Source organism: Larus michahellis, chromosome 2 (genome assembly GCF_964199755.1).
Source record: "Larus michahellis chromosome 2, bLarMic1.1, whole genome shotgun sequence".
In the NCBI taxonomy this organism is placed as follows: domain Eukaryota; kingdom Metazoa; phylum Chordata; class Aves; order Charadriiformes; family Laridae; genus Larus; species Larus michahellis.
This window is the reverse complement of record NC_133897.1, coordinates 81,185,780-81,207,417: the sequence shown is the minus strand read 5'-3', so window position 1 is coordinate 81,207,417 and position 21,638 is coordinate 81,185,780. Positions and strand designations below refer to the sequence as shown.

Genomic DNA, 21,638 nt, shown 5'->3' with positions numbered 1-21,638 from the left:
ACTATCTTGCGAAAGGCATATTATGAGAGCACAGAATTTCAAACCGGTCCTAGGCAGCCTGCTTATACTATCAGTCATTATTTTCATCACAGGGAATAAGCACCAGACTTTTACAAAGGTTCTCAAGTAGGAGCTCCAAGACCCCACATATACTTTTATGGTCCCTTAACAAGCTCCCAGATTTCAGCTATGGCCCTGACAAAACCTTATTGCTCAATTAACTTTGTGAACAACTTTGTATTGGAGGTTAAACGGCAAGCCTGCTCTCTTAGCAAATCTCAGTGCTTGCCAAATAGTCGTCACTACATCCTAGACAAGCTGAAGAATATGAACAAAGCCACACATACATATCTAGTGTTCCTTTTCTGTTTTTTATCTTTAAATTAAAGATCAAAGCACTCATGGAATGCAAAACAGAGTTAAAGACAAATCTTATTTCTTGATAAGAAGAAATGCAATTTGGCCCAAGGCAGAATGCGCAGAACTGCTGACATCTAAGCCAACTATGATCTATTTTTCAAAGCAGGACAAAATGCTTTAGGAGCTTGCGTAGTATGTAAAGACCTGGATCAGGGATAAACCATTCCCACAGCTAATATCATATACAGTACACTTGGATAAATATGAAGCTAAATCACTGAGATTTAGCTTGCTTTGTGTATTCAAACAAGTAAAGTTTTATCAAAATATGCTATTTAAAATAGGGCTTGTATGAATATAACGGACCAGATTTCTGCCTTACTGCTTGATATTTGTAACTGCAGTCAGGCAGTGCTGATTTATTCTCCAACATGAATTTATCAAATAGCACAGCCAGTGACCGATCAGCATCTTAGTGCCCAACAGCAAATCTGACACAACTCCCTCCCATCCTCAGCTAGATGGTTTTGTTAGCTTTATTACACCAGCCAGAGCATATTGCCATACTTTTTATTTGTAAGGAAAATGCAAAGACCAAAAAATATTTACTCCGCAAACGTCACGTTTAATTCCCAGGAGAAGGCTGGCATGGCACAGAGGAAGCAGGCTGGTGACTTGGGCGCTGGGAGTGCCTGGTGCATTCAGAAAGCGAGCTGCAGAGTTTAAAATTCAGGGCTGAAGTGGGACTCCACATTTTGCAGGTCTGTGCAAGTACTATCGGAAAGAGTGAGCCTGCACTTTTCCTGCCAGGCCACGGTGACTGAACTGCACCCTGCAGACGACTTCAGGTGGCAGGCCAAGGTGGTGCACAAGAGACGGAGTTCTGCGGTGACAGGCAGAAGTGCTGTGGGTACAAGGGTATGAAAGGGGTGCCTCTTCAGCACATGGGAGGCAGGATACAGAAGATGAGATTTTCATTGTAATGCTGCACGCTCATCATGTTATACACGCAGCGTGCGTGCAGGAGACAGGAACAGATGAAGAAGATTTAAGAAGCTTTACTATCGCCTGCCCTTACTAACACTACTTAACGCAGACCCACATCTCCTCCATCACAATCGACACAGCATGTAGACGTATTAACACATAACTCTTTGAATACACAAATACACACGCTTTACCTATTAGAGCTTCAAAGCAGTTGGCCATGGCATGGCGGAGATCTGATTCCCTGCAAAGGTCCGGACCATGAGCATAAAGCATAAATCGATCTAGTTCCAGCTTCTGCAGAATACGTGGAAAGAGTTAAAAGCATGGCTTTAGAAGTACAAGAGTACCAGTTCTAGTCACTACAGTTCAGCTACACTATTATTATGCAGCAACCGGGTTTGAGGGAACTTTAAAGCTTTTCTCCATAGTTTCAGTTCAGACATAGGCTAAAATTAGAAGACTTCATATTTGTTTGTCAGAGACAAGCAACTAGAGAGTGATAGCGTGGGAAAGCTAGAAGTCATCAAACCAAATTGTCAAGGGAAGCCAGATCAAAACATGTTACTAGTGTGATTTAGGAATGAGTTCAAGCGGAGGGCTGGGGGTCTGACCGAAAAATAGCCCAATACATGCTGTGCTTCTTGCTGGTAGTTTGCCCCCATGTGACTTGCCTTCAGAAATGCCAAAGGGACATTCAAAGGGAGGAGAGTTAACACTGAGGAAAAAGATTTTCCCTAAAAGAAGACAAAGTAGAACAGTGAGGAACAGGAACCCTGGGAGACACAATCCCGAGGCTTTTTCCTTTAAAAGTGTCAACAGGTGGCAGTAGCAAAAGCCTCTGGGCACTGCAAGCAGAAGACTGATATTTTAATCCGCAGTGCCACCTAGCTTTCTTTTTCCTTTCAAATGTGCATCATTAATATTCACCTGTTGCCTGAACCATAGTTCTGCTTGCCAGTCAGAATCTCAGGTAGTGAGTCAGATATCCTACATAATAGATGATAATTCTGCTATAGAAATGCAGGCAAGAGCTACTGGGTTCTCTTTACATATTCATCTTTTTGACACAAAACCATTATTGAGATTTTTAAAGAAGAGATTTGTGCATTTTGCAAAGTTTCTACGAGAATAGGTTCTTCCCAACTGGGTGTAAGTTTCTACTGACTAATTTCTCATTAACTTTCAACTTCATCCTCCTGGAGTATATTTAAGAGGTAAAAGTGGAGACTAAGTTGTTTGAGGTGCGTGGTTTAGATGCATTTCGCTTGGGAAAAAGGAGTCTTCCCTTTTCAATGAACAAGAGCCTATTTACTGCTCCAGAAGACAGAATTACCACTTTTGATGTTCCACCGCACTATATATATGGCGAGCAGTCATTACAGTCAACATAAAAGTAGAACATTAATTGTTTTACATCAAATTTAAACTTCTTACAGATTACTGTCTTTTATTCGTGTTAACAGGTGTTGTTTGGGTGTTGGTGTGTCTCCCCCACCTCCAATGGCTCATCTCCATTTTTGGAGCTTGCATTCAGCTTTTTTTTGCGTTTACTTCTCATTTTTTGATCACAACACGTTTCAGATTATTTTTAAATTTTCTGCTACAATGTCCCTTAGAAGCTACAGAAATTTATCATTTGATCCTCAGTTAAAACAGCATTCCACACGCACAAGGGAACTTGAGGAGCTGAGAATTCTATTAAGTAAACTGAACGCAACACGACACTGCAGGGGATAATTAAAGGGGATGAAACCAGGAACATTGTATAAGGTGTATGAGAGGAAAAAAGGGTAAGTTGGGAAATCAGGAATGTACAGATATCTAATATTCACAGTTGTAGCTGCTATAAATAAATACAGTTTAAAAAATGTTGCAATAAAAACTTTCAAAAATTGTCCATGTACAACAGTAAAGGCTGTGAACAGAGCTTTAAGAATATATGAGCTTTCTTGATGCAGGTTTTAAAATAGTAACACGAATTCAAATGTCAGGCAGTTCAATACCATATTTGTAAACAAACCCCCAATTTGAGACATTTCAATCAATTCATGCTTATCTAAATCATTGAAGAAAGCTTTGAAGAAAAATGACTGTGTTCACTCCCCACCCTATGCCTCTCCGGAGAACTGCACAAAAGACGACATGTTAGAAATCATGCAGTTTTTGTCAAAATCTCAAGACTGGATGCGCTTCTTTAAATTACTGCGTGAATATGAACAGAGAAGATTAAAAGAGCACTTGAAAACTATCAGCAGTACACAGCAGATGGACGTGTGTGTGTGTGTGTGTGTGTGCGTGCATGCACAGCTTAATACATTCCATCGGTAAGTCTCAGACTGTTTTTCAAAAAACAGGCTAATAAAATAAAGCACAAATAAGGGAATACCAAGTTATCTACGAATAGAGACTTAATCAACTTTCTATATCATACTCCTGCCCGCCAGTATCATGTAGAAATGTAAAAAGCTCTGTCATTCACAGAATGAAATGAAATAAAATTCAGAGGCATCTCAATATTTCCCATGAGACAATACAGCTTTTCACCAAAAGACTTTCTAACATGTTTCTCATTCACAGTGAATCTGAAAAGAACTGCACAGGTTAGGGAGCAGACAAAATGACTTTTTTCCCCCCACTTTCTCTACCACCTGCTGCCACGTTCTCCCTACATGTTCCAACAGCAAGTCCTTTTACAAACAACCAGTACGTTTCTTTTTCTTCACTAAATTCTACTAACAGCTTCATTACCTGTTTAAGGTAAATATAGACACACCTTCAACATAAGCATCCTAAAAAACTTATCCTTCTGCCTGCAAAAATTACTCTTCCTAAAAGCAGGCTCTGGAGAAAACACTAAGTCCTACTTCATCTTTAAAATCTATTTGCAAACTGAAAAGAGTTCCTGTATCCCAAATCTTGAACACAAACCACAGTAAAGATACTGATGTCCAAAGCAGGCAGATCCCTCAAGAAGCAATCCACGCACTAATCATATCCTACCTATGGGTGTCAAATACAGAAACGTATAAAACTGTACCTTAGCCAACATGGCCAGGTGTTGGTTCTGTACGATGGCAGTGCGGTACGTAGCTAATCCTCCTTCCTCCAGAGTGGGAAACAGGTAGTACAAGTGGACACTGGCAAAACAAAAATCAAATCAGACGCCGTCGGCATTTGGTTAAAGACGAACCACTTACGCCTCTAGGGAACCGTGCCTTTCCCTCAGATCCTAGCTGGTAACACAGGTCCCTTCCCAAGGTGTCAACTTGGCTTGAAGTAAAGAAACAAACATTAAAACAATGCTCAGTAATATCTGACAGGATAGCACTGGAAGCAGGGCAGGAATAGTGCTGTTTCTCTACTGGGCAATACCTAATTTCTAAATCCCTACAACAACACGCGTTTCCCTCGTCTGAAGGTTTCTATTTATCAGCAGCAGTGGGTTCAGCAAGGTTGACACCTAGAGGGTGCTGAGGAATAAAACACAAGGGAACTGTCAGCCTTAAGAAAAGCCGTGCCGCAGGTACACAGTGCTTTAGGATGATATTACCGATTCAGGCTGGACCACCACTCAGGATATTTGTTCCACAAGTTTCTTACACTACTTTAACAGATGCTAATGGAGCCAAAGAACAGAACTCAACAGCTTGGATTTATCAAATGTGCGAAGTCATCAATACCACAGAAAAAAAATAATGTGTACAAATCAGAGGCTGTCAACTGCCTTTAATGATATTTGTCATCATGCAAGTAAGGTACTTCATAAAACAGAAATAAAACAAAAAAATTAATTCAGTGATCCAACCAACATCTGAGTAAAGGATGAAAGATTTTTAGTTGTCTTCATATATGACTATCTAACTTGCGTTGGAAAGAAAACAGAGAGTTTTCAACATCCCACAAATAAGGCTGTGGATGGCACTAATTATTAAAATACTTTATTAACCCAGTACACAGGGAGAAAAGTGCAGATGGATGTGAGATTATTTAAGGGCAAAAACTGCAATAAAACTTAGAGGCAATCTAATCAAGCACCATAATTCACAAAAGCAGAGACCTGAAGTCAAGAGAGTTAGAAAAAAAAAGTTCAGACTTAAATAGGTGCTTACATGCTCTGCTGAACAGAAATGTAACTCAGGTTTTTTCTGAATTGAGACAAAAGTTAGCTCAGAAAGTCAACTGATGGTTGATGAGCAATGACAATGAAAAATACAAGACATTTTAATCAGCAAGTCTTCCATCTTATCAGCCTGTACTCTTGTATGAGAGAAAAGGCCATGGGTTTTAAGGGCAGTGGAGACCTTTATAGACTAATAGCTTTGAATACTGAGTAGCTAATGGCTAGTAGGGGCTAGTAGGGAATGGAGATATAAGGGCAGTTTTGTTATTCACCTAACAAACTTGCTGAAAGAGAAGCTTTACAGTAAACAAGACTACTCCCCTATTAAAAACAGCAGAACAAAGCAGCTGAAAAGGGATTATAATCTTTATTTTGTCAAAACTCTAGTACTCAAGTAAGAGAGTCTGATAGAGGTAACTGATAATATCCCTGTATTGTTCACTGATTTCAGAATACTCAAAACAGACCAAAACTGCAGCAATTTTTGATGAACCACGCTTTTTTGTTATTACTTCTAACTAAATTACATTTGTGCTCAACTATTTTATTTACAAAGAGACATTATGGAAGCTACAGTCCTAATAACTGGAAATATAAGAACTGCAACACATTCAATATTACCAATAAATGCTTTTCACTTGCAACTAGAGAAAAGGAACCCATGGAAACAAAATGGCATGCTAAGAAAAGTATCTTTCCTTTAAAAAAAGGGTACAAAGCTCAACTTGTCTGTAGCTGAATAATCTCTAACCCCAATCAAGTTAAAATTGCACTCCATGAAACAGAAACTCTAGCTTTTCATTTTGTAATCTTCCTTGTTGTATCATCAGCACTAAAGGAATTTTCAAGAGAGCTGTGTGCAGATGTGCAGCTCTAAATATCAGGCAGGACTGCAAACATACACAGTCATAAAGTAGACACTGCAAAGCTTAATAAGCCCAATGGTACGACAATAACATATAAAGGTGAGGACTGTTGAAGAATTCCCCATTTACCTCGTTAAGAACTCCACCACAGCATCTCCCAGAAATTCTAAACGCTCGTTGTGGTTAATCCTGAAAAAGGCATTTTAAGGTTTACTATCAGCTAAGTAACACATGCTGGTTATTTACACGATACAATTAAAACAGAACAAATCAGAGTTGATTGCTCATCAGCCATGAACAAACATTCTTGCAGCCTCCCCCACCCTCTCTGGATAACAACCCTTTACAAAACAGAATAACAACTACATGACTTGAAAATCAGGACTCGCACTACCACCTTTTAAATTTATCAGAGCTTAAGAAATGGAGAAAGGAAACTCGTCGACTGGCACTGTGCAACGACCTACTGAGGCTGGGTTTTTGCATCCATCAGAGGGCACTAGGTGACTGAAACAAACTGCCTGTCTTCAGTCTTGTGCATGCAACTAGGTAATTAAGATCGGTTAATACATAAAAGTGTAGGTAATTAACATCGACACCCGCAGGGTGTGATGGCTCTACAACAGCTTTGGTGGTATGGCAAAGCTACAAGGGAGTAAGCACTTTCATTTTTCATAGCATCTTTAAACGCTCTATTTTCTGTATCTTCCTTTGAGCTCAAAAGAAAAAATGGCTGTACGAGAAGATGCATTCAAAGATGCCATTAAGCTAGTAGAACCTTATATTCCCTGTGTTTTCTTACGTCACTGCTCCTGATTTTCCTTTGTTTTGCAGAAAGTTTTGCTTCCTCCGAACTCAGCTTTTATTGTAATTTGCACTTCCCCAACAATTATATAGTTCATCTAAATTCTGAAATAGCAGGCCTTTGTTATGGGCAGAAGGAATTCCAGTACCTCTGCTGTGCAAAACAATAAAGAGTGAGCAATACTACAACTCTCCTCTGTGCAGCAACATAGTGGAAAACACAGATCTCTCAGAAGTGGGATTTTATATTTGTGTGTTATTTTGTGAGAATTAATGCTATTTAGCCTTATCTCATGTTATCTTAAGAGAGCTGAAATAAGCAGCTTGAAGCTGACTGTCAAAGAAAAGGACACGGTCTAGCTGAAACAGCATTTGGGGAACACTGCAACAGTAATTTATTCAGAATTCAACTTCTCCCATTCCCAAGCTTTCTCCAAAATGAGGACTCTTGAAAGACCCAGTTATAGCACTAGCTAAGTAAAAAACCACTCTGCCTTCTACTTCATGTATTTAGGAGATTTCACATACAACTGTTTCGTGCATTAGCCCTATGAACTTTGTTAATTCATTTGGCTAAATATGGTGGCTGTTGCTACAAACCGCATCTTAAATATTATCTATTTGCACAGAATTCTTAGCGGTCAGACTATTACACTACAACACTGTCCTGGTTCCAGAGGGGATAGGGTTAATTCTCCCCAGGGCACAGGTATTCCATGCCCTGTGAGCCATGCCCACCCTGAGCTGCTGGGAGAGGGAAATCACTGCTTGGATCAGGCAGGGGCGTCCCGGGTCCAGTCAGGGAGCAGCAGTTCTGTAATCGTGTTTGTACATTCCTCTATCCGTGTTGTTGTTGTTGTTTGCTTGTTCCCTTTGCTGTTCTGTTAAACTGCCTTTGTCTCAACCCAAGAGTTTTGCCTTTTTCTTCCGATTCTTCCCGTATCGGGAAGGCCCGAGCGAGCGGCACGTGGTTCTTTGTTGCTGTCTGAGGCTAAACCACAACAAACACTAATGGTTCAGCATTTTGTCCTCAGCTGTTTTTGCATACGTCTTTAAATTGGACCAGTAAATCAGTGAAGCCCACATTCAGTATGACACACGTTAACAAGGTGCCATGCCTACTCCTACTGTGAGGAAATGTGATGGAGAATCCAATTTATAGCAATGATAACAACAAATCGTATTTTTCATTCTGCAGAAACCAAAAAGGTAGCCTTTTAGTCCTCCTCATTGCAAGGATAAAAAAAAAAAAAATAATCATAGAATTATCTGTTAATACCTTCCTCAGGGGTTTTCTGCAGGCATGACCAAACACTTACTATGTCACTGCTAATGGAGGTTCAGCGTATCTTCACAATATAAAAGTCAATTCAAAATGACCTTTCATTTCAACTATTTGCCAAAGCTGCCGCTGACAATAAGTTGGCTGTTTCTATTAAACATTTCCCTCTGCAACAGTTTCCCCACTTGCAAACAACTATTTTCATTACCTGGAAGGAGCTGGATCATCCTGTCCCAAACGGGACATAATATTTATCAGGGTGTTTATCCCTAGAAACATAAACAATGCGCTATTAAATAAACAATGATTAATTCAATTTGAATAGGATTAGAAAATAATTACTCAAAATTTTACTTTGTAATTGCTATACACAAGATCACCCTGTTACTTACAGGCTATACTTACAGCAACTATAATCCATACAGATGTTCTCTAACTGACCGTGATCCCATTACAAAACCACTGTATTTCAGTGTCCAGAGGACCAAAAAAAAATACCATCCTTGCATGAAAAAGACATTCCAAACATTACATAAACAATAAATAATCTACTTCATTACCGTTGAATACACTTTGAAGGGGTAAAAAATATTCTGCAGCAGACAGACCACATTTTCACATTAACAAGACATTTTAAAAAATACCCTCCAGTTTGCTCACCATGTTGAGCAGCAAATTAAGAAAACAATACTTGCCAAAAATCAAAGAAAACACACCCTCGCACTTATTATCCTTGCTTTTTCTCAATTTACTTGTTGACTAATTTGCAAAATCCAGTCTTTTAGAAAGATCTCAGTGGTGCCTGTGTATAACCATTGAAATCTTCCACTGAAGGGATCTCTCAGAATAACAATGGCCAACAAAATAATGCACGAAAGGATTTTTTTTGATTGTGAGGTGAGAGAAAAATGGTAGTAATGTAACAGCATACCTTTTTTTCTCATGTGCATATGGTGAACTTTTCTATCTCCGTACTTTGGCTGTCGAATCCCACAGTTGGATAAGGAATTTCTAGCATGATCCGGGTTCATTCCAAAGTTTAAGTGATGGCTTGGATGAGTCATGGCAAGCTATAATGTAGCACACACAGAAAAAAAAGTTTTAGTTATATTTTTGCAAATGTAAGAAAAAAATATCTTACACTGGTAGCTAGTAATTGTTATTTTTAAGTTTGAAGAAAGGCTACAAAGTGATCTTGTCAATTACTAGCTTGGTTCCAGCAATTTAAATGTAGGATGTAGCGTTTCAGATGTCAGAAAGAAGCAACGTTTATGCTCAATTATCTGTTTAACTAATTAACTTTCAACAGTTTTTTTTTTTCTTTCAAGAAAAATTAGTTTAGAAGAGAAAAAGCATGAACTGTCAGTTTGCGCTGAGTTTTCCTTACCAGCTTTGCTGACATGATTTCAATACACTTGCTTATTTCAACATACATTAACCCTCACATTGCAGCATAAATATTCAGATTAAAAATATGAACAACTAGAAGAGCTTCTCAACCATTCACATATTTGACTTAGGTTATTTAAATATCTATAAAACTTTCCTACCAAAAAAAACCCAAACAACAAAACCCAAGTATGTTACCTCTAGCACGGTTATTCAAAGAACTCTCTTTCTCATGACTATATTCAGGGCTACTCTTCAATCGCAAGTGAAGAGCAACGGTCTTTTACATTTCTGTCATCTAGCATTATTAAAAGCTTACCCTCTGCTGCCGACACCACTGGCAGCAGAAAATAGAACTACAGCTAGCTTCTATGACTCCATCCTGCAAATTCATGGATTTTCTCTTTCTTTACATGTACACACCTAAAATATATTGCATGTATAAACGTATGTGAACACACACCTTATATATAAGACAAGAGATACATTGGCAAATTCAAGCTGCAGAAAGTTATTTCTGAAACACTTGCAGGACTGGTGCTGCAGGCTGTGAGCAAAGATATTCCGGCAGTTCACTGAAACATTGGCTGTGGCTTTCTAAACACAAGACTTCAAGAAGTTTACTTTAGAGATTACAATTATATTTAATCAACAATAAGAACTTTCTCCAGGTCCTTTTTAAGTCCTCACTAACATTGTTTGTCATAATTGCCCACTCTCAGCTTCTGCTCCATCTGAACTTGATGACACATTACAAGTTCTTTGAATAGTTAAATTAGCATAATCTTTCTTGCCCGGTCCACGCTTGAAAAAGAATACATCACGATGAAACAGGTAAAAAACAATGTGAAATATACATCTAAAATTGCCTATGTCTAGGTGACTGGTGCTACATACATTTTTAAAAGGTCTTTCTCTTCTGGAACAAATCTGTAGGTTTTAAACAAATATGCATAGGGATCAAGCATTTAAAAGTATTTTTGTTATAACTAAACATTAATTTGACTAGTACTGACACTTGTTTTTATGCTTTCTCCCCTTTTCAATTGAAATTTGCTTTTTAGTTTGTATGTTTGGTCTCAACACTTTGAGGATTTCCATGACAGTTTTAATATGAAAGATAAAAATAAAAAGGCAGCCTGTGAGCAACAAAATCCTACAAGATGCTCAATGTTTACTGTAACTTTCAGTAGGACCAGCCCTGGAAACCAACTTCTAGAAAACTGAGAAGCTCTGAGAAAAGATGTCTCTATAAGCCTCTGCTTAAAGTAGTTTGGGAGTAAAGTCTCCATTCATATACAGAAACTGCATTTTTTGAACTTAGAGAAAATTCACCTTTCTCAGCTCCAGTCAGGGGAGAGAGGGGCTGCTTACTTCAAGGGGAGATCCTGAACAGAAGTCTCCATTTCCCTTCAATAACTTCAGAAGAAACATAAGGGGAAAGGGGCCACCATACCAAGAGTCAGCCTTCTGGAGCTGGATCAATTCCAAACATTCACTTACGTAAACAACTGCTCATACAATACAGATGTATTTAAAACCCATTCTCCTCTCTAGTTCCTGCCTTTCTTTGTAAATGCAAAAGTTTCATCTTGTACTTATAGAAATCGAGAGCTGAACACAAGTTTGGAAATTTCTTTGCACTAGCTATAAATGAAAAATAAAAAGGCAACACTTAAGTTATTACTTTTAGGAACAACAGACTACAAAATGAGGAATCGACGCATATCAAGAAGAATCAAGGCTTATCTGCAGAATAACGTCATATACTTCATAAATATCTAAAAAAAGAACTTGTAAGGAAATAATGAGTAAGGTACCCAACCGTCTTTTCAGTAAGCATATTTTTGTCTATCTACATATTACAAGCAAATCCAGGCCCACCACTGGAGCAAATGTAGGTGTATGCCTACATGCACAGTCAACGTCTCTCCTTAGAAATCTCTTGGGATGACTAAAACTTTTGAAAGATTTGCACTGCAAATAATCAAGCACTTTCAAGCTGTGGCAACACAGTGCGTTTCTCAAGTTTGTACATCAGGCAGGATTATGGATAAACTCAATAATATTAGGAAGACAAATGAGCAAGTAGTTTATTTTTTGCACGTCTTACCTGCAGCAAGCACCTATCTCGAAAAGTGTAGCCTATCAGTTTGTCCAAATGCATCAAACACTGATGGTAGCGGACGTGGTGGGTGAGGACAGGAAGCATCATTGCATGCTAAAACACAATTACAGTAAGGAAAGGCATTCAACTTCAGTGTACAGAGCACTCAGTTGACTAAGCTATAAATACAAACATTTCCCCTTTGTCACCACACTTGAGCTTTATTGTTTTGGTTTAAATGCGGAAAACAAATAAATAAACAATTGTTTCCCAACCCTCACCAGCAGAGGACTTAATTAAATCACATTTGTCCATCTGCATAATCACAGTGGGGACACAGCCCCACCCAGAATAAATAAATAAATACAGAAAACCAGTCTTCTACTTAAGTATTTTGAATGAATAAAAAAAATGTCTGGTCACCAGCAGCATCAAGTTTCAATAAGCTACGACTGAATACAATGCTATGTGTTTGTACCCTCTCTTTTAACACCCTGCAGTTTTAGGTTGGTACCAAAGAGGAAGACAGACCATTTCCCTCTGCTGCCTCATACCATTAGGGAAGAAGCACTTAATACCACATTAGCCAGCTTTCACCAAACAACAGTAGCTACTTGATTTTCATGCACAGTTGTTAGTGCCTTGCTTCATTTCCTTCTAAGGAAGAAGTAAGGGCTTTTTGAAATGCTGTAGTCTGGCGTTTCCTGGTTAATGTGCTAAAAAATATCATAAAGGTTGCTGTTTGATCATCTAGGAAACAGATGATGTTTTCCTGTTGAGGAAAATTTCAATAAAAAATTAACTAATTGTATGTTGCGGCAATGAAACTCTTGCTCTTCCAGTGCTTTAAAGCAGGAATTTTACACTAATATTACTGACTGACTTTGGATGGATCTGGATTGAAATAAGCAAGTAGTACAGTTTATCAGTATGGTAGTGTGGAGAGAGGCAAGGAAAAAAAGCATACAAAGCAGATGAAGTATAATTTATGGAATAAATGATGTCACGGAGTTCTGCATGTTACTAAAGAAAGAACACCAGACAATATAAATTGGTGAATGTTACAAGATTGAGAAGTTAAGAATAACCGATGGCAATACTTTAAGTAAAAGACTGAAATTTTTGAAAGCTGAACACAGAGCTGGAAGGTAATGATGGAAGTAATTACTTAACAGCAAGAAAAAGACTTTTTGGTTCTATGAATGTCAGAAAAATGAAAAACCACTCCAAGCAAACTGACTAAGTGTAAGTGAAATTTTATTTTGTTCCCATATCACTCATTTAGAATTTTCTTTGGATAATTTACAAACTAGGGGAACAACCCTCTTATCTCCATATAAACTGCACAGGTGTGTTTCCTATGTCTTCCTTCATCGAAGGAATTAATTACCAAAAAAATCCCCCAAACTTGCTTCATTGCTCCACAGGCCAACTCTGCTTCCCTGCCTGCGTGTTCCACTGCACAGGTCACTGGGCAGAAAGAGTCCCTCAAGCAAGATTTAATATTCTTTATACTTAGGAACCAATACATGTGGCCCTAAGTTTGAGGACTGAAATAGAAAGTTTTAGATTTTTATCGGTTGTAGTGCAGTGAACAAGGAATTGACATCTCCCTGGGAGCACACAGAAGGTCTTTTATTTGACTCCTGCAGTTATATTGACAAAGTGCTGCTTCCGTGGCACTAAACACTTGATTAATTCAATTAATGTGTATCATACTGGATTATAGCTATTTGATGTTTCTGATGTTTTATTTATTTATCTCTTTATAAGAAAATAAAATATCTGCTTTAAAAATTGCATTAGGCTAAAGAATGACTAGTGATTAAAAAAAGTCTCCCGAAATCATATGGCTATAGGAGTTACCCCATAACCTTGGTACTTGCACCTGGTTATAAACATGTGAGTAACTTTTTTTTTTTTTTTAAAAAAGTGATTTAAACTATGCTGCATGTTCTTTTCTTGCTGCAGCTAACGTGGCAAAGCAGTGACTCTCTCAGATGCCCCCAGCTATCGCCACCATCCCCCAAGCTGACAAACGCTCCTGACCTGAAGCTACTAAGAAGAACCTGGTGAGCTGAAATATTTTGAAATAGATCATTTCTCTCCTCACCCTGAACACTTAATGCAGCTGCTGAGGGCACACCAGCAACAATACAGGCAATGATGGGGGGAAAGGTGTGTGTGTGGGGGTGGTATCTTCACAGCATGGCCCCATCCTGCCAGACTGCATAGCGAGTGCTGCCCAGTTTAGTGGCCAAGCAGTGCACTTCATCTTCTGGATAACTTCAAGAGAGCCGGGCAGAACACAACCATTTTCAATTTTTGGAATATTTCACTCGCCCTTTTTCCTCCCCTTCCAAGCAGTTCATTTCTGACACTGCAAAGACGAGTGCCATTAATGCTACGTGGAACTTAGAGCAACTATAAGCTATCAGAGTGACTTAAAAGAGTTTCAATCTTCTAAACGGCAATGCTTTTAAAAGCATTAATTTTAAATCACTGCACTTTAGCTCTGCTCACAGAGTTGATTTATGTGTATTTAGTTTTAGTCTTCTTTAATCTGGGAAAAAGCATGTAGCAACAGCAGTAATCTTTCATTTTACAGACATAGTTTGCCTACTCTTGGCCTCTCAAAGAAATCAAATCAAAGGACCTTCATACCAGAACTGGCTGATTTAGATGTTACAGCTGCAGATGGGCACAAAAACGTGAAATAGCTTTACTTTCGTCATTCTTTGGTGTTTTGGTGTCCTTCAACCACGAAACGAAATAGAAATATCGAAGAAGACATTAAGAGATGAATCACCGAAGATACTATGAATAACACAGAACTGCCTCAAAGCTCCTAAATTAGAAATTTACTCTGTTTACTTAACCTGTAAAAACAGATACAGTTCACAACAAAAACTTAGAAAAGGGCTGTAGATTTCCTCAGCTATGTGAGAAGATACTATTCCACTATTCTCTTTCTTCGACTTCAGAAGCAATAGTAGAATCACAAGAAAGGTCTCAGACAGAAGAAAAGCAATTTTAGTTATTCGCATTCCTCTCCCATTAGAATTTCCCCCTTTGGCCTTACCAGATTTCTAAAATAACAACAGGATTTCTACCTATATCTTTGCTTAGCAACCCCCAGAATTTATACTTTGTACTGTTAAGTTAGTATTAAATTGTAAGCATTTAATTCTTAAATAAGATCTCCAAAACAACAGCTAAAACAATGATGCAAGTATGCCTCCAGTGTATTTATTTGTCTAACTACTTGAATTTTACAAATACAGTATTATATAGAAATTGCACTTTTTTAATCATGTCACAAAGCTGGTGGCTGTCAACTGCTTCAGGACAGGATCTGGCAGAGATCTGTACCTTGGAGATGTCATGCGTATGAAACAGAGTATCTGAAAGAGACCTTCCTACTGAGGGTCACCTGTTTTCATCCAAAAGTTAGCTGTGGTGGGTTTTTTTCTTTCTTTTCTTTCAAGTAAAAAGGTATTTCTTCATGGTTCACTGTGAAATCGTTTTTTTTTAAAAATATCTAAATAGAAAAATATATGAAAATAAAAGTATCTATAACCAACCCAACTGATGGATGAAGAAGCTCTTGGAGTTCCACACCAGACTCAACATTCAGCTAACCTCCAGCCTCAAGCTGACCATTCCTAACCCCTCTCAACCAGTGGCAAGAAAACTAAAAAACTGAAATAACTTTTTTTGTGTGTGGAGGAGGTGGACAGGACACTAGAATGGTCACCTAAAGCAAAAGGTCTTATTGAGGCAAACATATTCATTTTCATTTGCCTTCAATCACAGCAAACCCTTGCAAGAGGTAAATAGCAGCTATCAAGAAAGAAAATACATCAGATATCTCTGCGGTTTAGTCACCTGGCAGACGTCAGAGCGTATCCCTGTTTTCCAGAATCCCTGGCTACTCAACTCAACAGTCACTTCGCGTCTCATTGTGTTCTTCTGACGAATTTTCTGCAGTGCTTCCTAGACAAGGAGACAGCGGAACTCCCGTGAGGAACTTTGTACAACAAAGCAGTATCAATGCACACGTGAGCACGTTCACAATACATGTTTAAAGTTAGCTTTCACGAGCAGTTTCTAAGACTAGTCCAAATCTTGTAACTGCCAGCTGAAGACTGTGGTGGATGTGCTGGAGTAGAATGTAGACAGAGGATTTTAGCAGACTGAGAAGAGACCAGAGGCGACTGGATTTTTTTACTGCAAATCAAAGAACAAACCAGCCAAACTGATACATCCAAGATGATACATAAATAAGCAAGTTAAGATCCTTATAGTGAAAGCACCTTCTTTACCCCTGCGTGCAAAACAGCAAAACATTGAAGCATTCTCCATGAGTACTCCTGGCTTGAAGCATTCAGTAGGAGTGTAACAGTCTAAGCAAAAGAAAGACTTTGTTTTCTGATCTCAGCTACTTTATAATAGTTCCTGTTCATCACTGTCAGTGCTCCTAGTCTGGGAAACGTGTCAGCATTCGCTAGTCCTGGAACTTATTATGATGAAATCTACCAGTATTGTTTCAACTAAAAAAAGTTTTTAAAAATGTCTGATTTGCCTTGACCACTGGCTGCTTGGTGTTGTCTGAACAGTTTATTTGTCTCTAGAAACTATGAAGAGATAGAATCGTTAAAAGATTCTGACAGAATCATTAAAAGAAAGTATTTTCTGTAAAAATGGAATGAAAGAAACTCAGCTAAAATAAAACACCCCTGGATCAGGATCTCCTGGTTCCAATACTGCAAAGCTTCCGGGATACGCAAGCTTCCCAGACCGCATGCGCTAATGGTAGAGACTCCCTCAGTGCTCTTCCTTCTTCAGAACATGAAACTTTTCAAAGCTGCAACCCATCCTCCCTCTCCTTCTCCTTTTCACTACAGGGCAGTTGCTCAAAGCTGCCTCTTCCCAGCTTCCAGTCTGAAGCCTGTGAGCATCTCTGTGCAGGAACGGGCTCTGTCTTCTGCTCTACAGAGACCCAGAGAGTGGCTCCAAGGGGCACATCTATACAGATGTGGATTCATCAAACCTCAGAAACCTCAATATAAAGGCACCTAGGGTAGGAGCCTAGTTAGCCCTGGCTCCTTTTATATTCAGCGAAGGGGGATAAATGGCTTAAAAAAATGCATTTCTCTCTCCACTGACTTCAAAGTGAGCCTTCAGGTCCCAATTTATGCACCTGCTGTAAGCGCACCAAGTTAGATTAGAGGACTAAAGCCCCCAGGCATGACCTTGTCACAAATAATAACATCATACAATCTCATAGTAGTAAATGACCGATGGCAGAGGGAACAGAGATGCTTATATCACTGCACTCCTTGTACATTGTCAAAAATTTGCATTTCAAGGCTGCGTCATTGGGTGTTTTCTGAGACTGGTGCTAGAGTGTTTGCTAGACCTAGCTGTGCTTTCAGGCCGACTGGCTCAGAAGCGCTCCAGTCTTACTCACAATATATGATTCATAATCTTCAAAAGCCCACGTACCAGTCAGGTGCAGCCCTACAGCTCCTTCTAAGTTATTGACATCTCCACTGCCAAAATGCATAGGTTATCCTCACATAAAGCTCCATACGCCTCTCTGATGGCAGACAACTACTTGAGAAACCCATTATCCTAGATAATACACTCTAGAAACAAAAATCAGCACACCACAGAGGAAGTGATAAATACCAAAGGAGCATTTTATCTTTTGAAGCAAAACATAATCACTCCCCTACATCCAATCCACTGCAATTTTACAAATAAGTTGTCCATTAGTCCCTAATGAAAAGATGCCCATAAAACAATGGTCTCCCCTTCTGCTTGCTCTGAGTGTAGAAAGCTGTGGCAAACAAAATGTCCTATAGGGACAAAATGTTTTTTTCTTACTACTGTGACACAGTTAAGTAACATTGGGGTTTTTTCCATTTTACATGTAAGTACGCTAAAGGCTTATTTAATATCAGCATAAATAAAATATCAACTAAGACTCTTGCTCATGCAACAGCATACTGTGCTTTGCATAATAATAAAAATCAAAAGCAATGGCAAATATATCAAACATTTACTGCAACCAAAGCTACAGGGAAGACTCAGGAATTGAAATCAATGATCCTCATGGGTCCTTTTCCAGCCCCGGATATTCTACGATTCTAGGAATCATTAGGGTTTCTAATCAATAAATAAAAATACACCACCACTTAATTAAATTCCATCCAGTACCAAAGAAATTAATTTCTCCTCTATGTATTCTTTACCTAAGTTGTCCAATTAAGATTGCCTGGTAGACACGCACCAGCCAAATTCAAAGCTTCAGTCCAAGATCTTAAAAAAAACAGATACCTGAGAGCAGGCTGCTTTAGTCTATATTTAGCTGACTTTATTTTTCTGATTTTAATTCCCAATTGGTTGAGCATCTGCATTTAGGAAATGTTTATTTCTCATCACGTCAGGGGAAAAAAGAGAGAAAAGACAAAAATCCAACAAATATCTCATTTATCATTAAAGATTGCTGAAAATAACAACAACCAGATGATTTTGACTCAAACATCTTAACGAATGTCACTAAGACTGCCCAATAAATTACTGTTTAAAACCATGCAAAAGTATGGCAGTTTTTATCTCAGAAGAGAAATGTTTAAAATTATGAGCCAGTTAAAATTGGATTCTGAAATTGAAAGTCCTTCTCTAGCTAATTCTTGAAACCATTAATGGCAAAATCTATAAAGAAGTTATGGTTCTATAATGATAATTTCTGTAATAGGGAAAAAAGTTGCAGAAGTTTGACAACTGAAAAAAGGAAAAAAACCACATCCACTAACAAGCAAAGATAAAAATAAAATCAGTGTTAACAGTCTTAAAAGAAAAATCTTTTGTGAAGGATTTCTATTGTTTCCATAAACAGGGTGGTCATATGGCTCTATTCCATCCTGAATTACCGTGCACAATTACCAGTCATAGGAAGGCCCAGCATACCTCTCTTTGTGATAATTTCTGTTTATCAGCCTGTTTGACTTTGGGACTATTAGCCAGCAGGTGACGCAGCTTCACGTAACTCTTCCACAGCTTTTGGTACCTAAAGGACAAAAACAGAAAACAAATATTTTGGTCGACACATGTTGCAGTTTCAGTTGGGATACAGCTAACTTTTTTATTAGCAGCAGGTATCGTGCTACTTTTGATAGCGCACTAATGTTTTCAGTGGCTGCTAAGCAGTCAAGGCCTTTTCTGCTCCTCACACCACCCCACCAGTGAGCAGGCTGGGGGTGCACAGAAGTTGGGAGGGGACACAGCTGGGACAGCTGACCCCAACTGACCAAAGGGGTATTCCATACCATATGGCATCATGTGCAGTATATAAAGCTGGGGGAAGAAGGAGGAAAGAGGGGACTTTCTGAGTTATGCCATTTGTCCTCCCAAGTAACCATTATGCATGATGGAGCCCTGCTTTCCTGGAGATGGCTGAGCACCTGCCTGCCAACGGGAAGTAGTGAATGAATTCCTTGTTTTGCTTTGCTTGTGTGCACAGCTTTTGCTTTACTTAATAAACTGTCTTTATCTCAACCCATGAGTTCCCTCACATTTACTCTTCTGATTCTCTTCCCCTTCCCAGCTGGGGAGAGCGAGTGAGCATCTGCATGGTCCTGGTTGCCAGCTGGGGTTAAACTACACCAATACAACAAAAGGCTCTCACCATTTGTGCTTATGAACACACCGGCTGCTAATAACGCACCCACATACACACAGATTGTTGACAAGCATCTTTTTGCTCCAGAAAAAACCTCAAAGCATTTTCCAAGAGAGGTGAGGGGTCTCTGCAGATGTTCCAATGGGGTGGACATGGCAGCAGAGAGGAGGGATTAGTGTGCAGTGTGGGGTGAACAGCAAAACTCAGGGCAGGACCCAGGTCTCCTCAATACCCACCCATCCTCTCCAGAGGGCCACCCCTGCATGCTGAAAGGACTTGCCCGCAGCATGACATCTCAGTCCAGGCAGGTGAAAACTCCCTCTTCTCCACAGAGTGTACCTATCATTCACTGAAATGCAGTAGTAACCTTTCCCAAGAAGTGCCTGTCCTTACACTGGCTGAAACATTTCAGTGAAGCACATGAGGAAAAGCTCTAGAAGTCATGAGCAACACAAAAGCCATTCTGAACAGTGAAATATAAGTTTCTTTCCTCATGGGTTTGTGCTGAACGGAAACTGCAAGTCAAGTTTTCTCTGTGGTTAGTACATACATAAGGTTTCTGGTTTTCTTCAACTGTCTAGCCTTTTCATATTTTGGGGATGTCTAATTACACACAAACTTCAATAACAGATCTTTGTCAGTGGGAGTTCCTCTGCAATCTAGCATGGATTTTCACAAAACTTGTAAGAACTTACTCCATTTGTAGCCAATATCCCACTGTTACATTCAGCTGCAACTGATCAACAGGTTCAAAAGTTACTACGGGAGGAGCAACCAAGAGAATCATGACATGGACCTCATGTCCTTCGGAAACAATGCTATCTTCAAAATAGTATCACCTTTGCAGAGTTTTTTCAAGAAAATCCATAAACCGAGACTTCTAACAGGAAGCAGGGAATTGGAGGAAGTTTACATAATGATTTATTTTCTTTTATATTTACATCGTAAAGGAAGATCCTCCTCAGCACCAACTTAGAGCAGTGGTTTTAGGAAGAAGTTACCACACTAGTGGCAAAGCAGTAAACAAAGCAGCAGCTCTTTTACTATTTCTTAATCTTCCCAGTATCCAACACAGTGACAGGCGCACAATCAGATCTTTTCTTATTAGCACTTTTTTCCATAGCTATTTTCCTGCATCACTCTTGAATGTATACTCTGTGCCTCTAGAGATGCTGATAATTTTTGAGTCTATAAACACATCTGAAATGGTCAATCCATGGATTTTTCCTGTGCTCTGTTCGCCACATTTATGTAATCTGCAGAACAGCGCATCTACTTCTGACAAATCCCCATCCAGAGAAGAAAAATGAGTTAATGGACAAATCAACGAACCAGGAAACAAACAAATACCATGAGGAGGTTTTAACCCACAACCAAGAACCTGAAACTATGATCTACAATATACGTTTTACTACTAGTATATGAGTGGAACAAGCTCTGTTACTGCAGTTAAGTTTGACAATTAATAAACAGATGACAGTAACAAAAATTCTGTATTTGAACCTCAAAAAGAAAGGACACACTAGAGTAAAATCTTTTCTGGGCATTACTTATTTCACACATATACCAGAGTTAAACCTGAGATCCATGACGGCACCACAGAGGTCTTTCACAAAAGTTGCTTTTTAACTCTGATAAAAAGCAGCATGCCTAAATTGAGTAAGCAGCTCTGGGAAAAAAAATGTGGAAATTTTAAAGAAAGTTAAAATAAATAACCACGGGAAGAATAATTTTTGTATCTCTATACTGTTTTCAATGCAAGGTACTAGAACTTTACAAATATTAAGAAATTCAGCATCAAAATAGAAGTGGTTCTTATATTCTTTGGTCTAATTAGTTTCTTTTTATGAATAAGAAAACTAAAAGACAAGGATGATTAAAAGTCATGCTCAAACTCAGAAGAAAATATATTACCTGGATAAGCACTCACTCACTCCACTTCCCACCATATTAAATCTAAAATAGTCAGCAAGGAGTTGTAGAAGAATATGTCTGTCATACATGCACATATCAATGATTGAGCCTCAAAA

At 38.8% G+C, this 21,638-nt stretch overlaps 1 protein-coding gene across 6 annotated transcripts in view; it reads right to left on the bottom strand.

The window, feature by feature from the left end:
- Nucleotides 1-21,638, bottom strand: part of DROSHA (drosha ribonuclease III) — a 72,898-nt gene that overhangs the window by 19,287 nt on the left and 31,973 nt on the right. For all 6 annotated transcript variants that reach the window (XM_074576135.1, XM_074576141.1, XM_074576137.1 and 3 more), the window contains 8 exons: nucleotides 18,897-18,996; nucleotides 15,807-15,914; nucleotides 11,925-12,032; nucleotides 9,354-9,492; nucleotides 8,631-8,691; nucleotides 6,466-6,525; nucleotides 4,388-4,487; nucleotides 1,542-1,644 (listed from right to left, as the gene is read on the bottom strand). In XM_074576135.1, coding sequence (XP_074432236.1) covers nucleotides 1,542-1,644; nucleotides 4,388-4,487; nucleotides 6,466-6,525; nucleotides 8,631-8,691; nucleotides 9,354-9,492; nucleotides 11,925-12,032; nucleotides 15,807-15,914; nucleotides 18,897-18,996 — 779 coding nt within the window. The remainder of the gene's footprint in view (nucleotides 1-1,541; nucleotides 1,645-4,387; nucleotides 4,488-6,465; nucleotides 6,526-8,630; nucleotides 8,692-9,353; nucleotides 9,493-11,924; nucleotides 12,033-15,806; nucleotides 15,915-18,896; nucleotides 18,997-21,638) is intronic.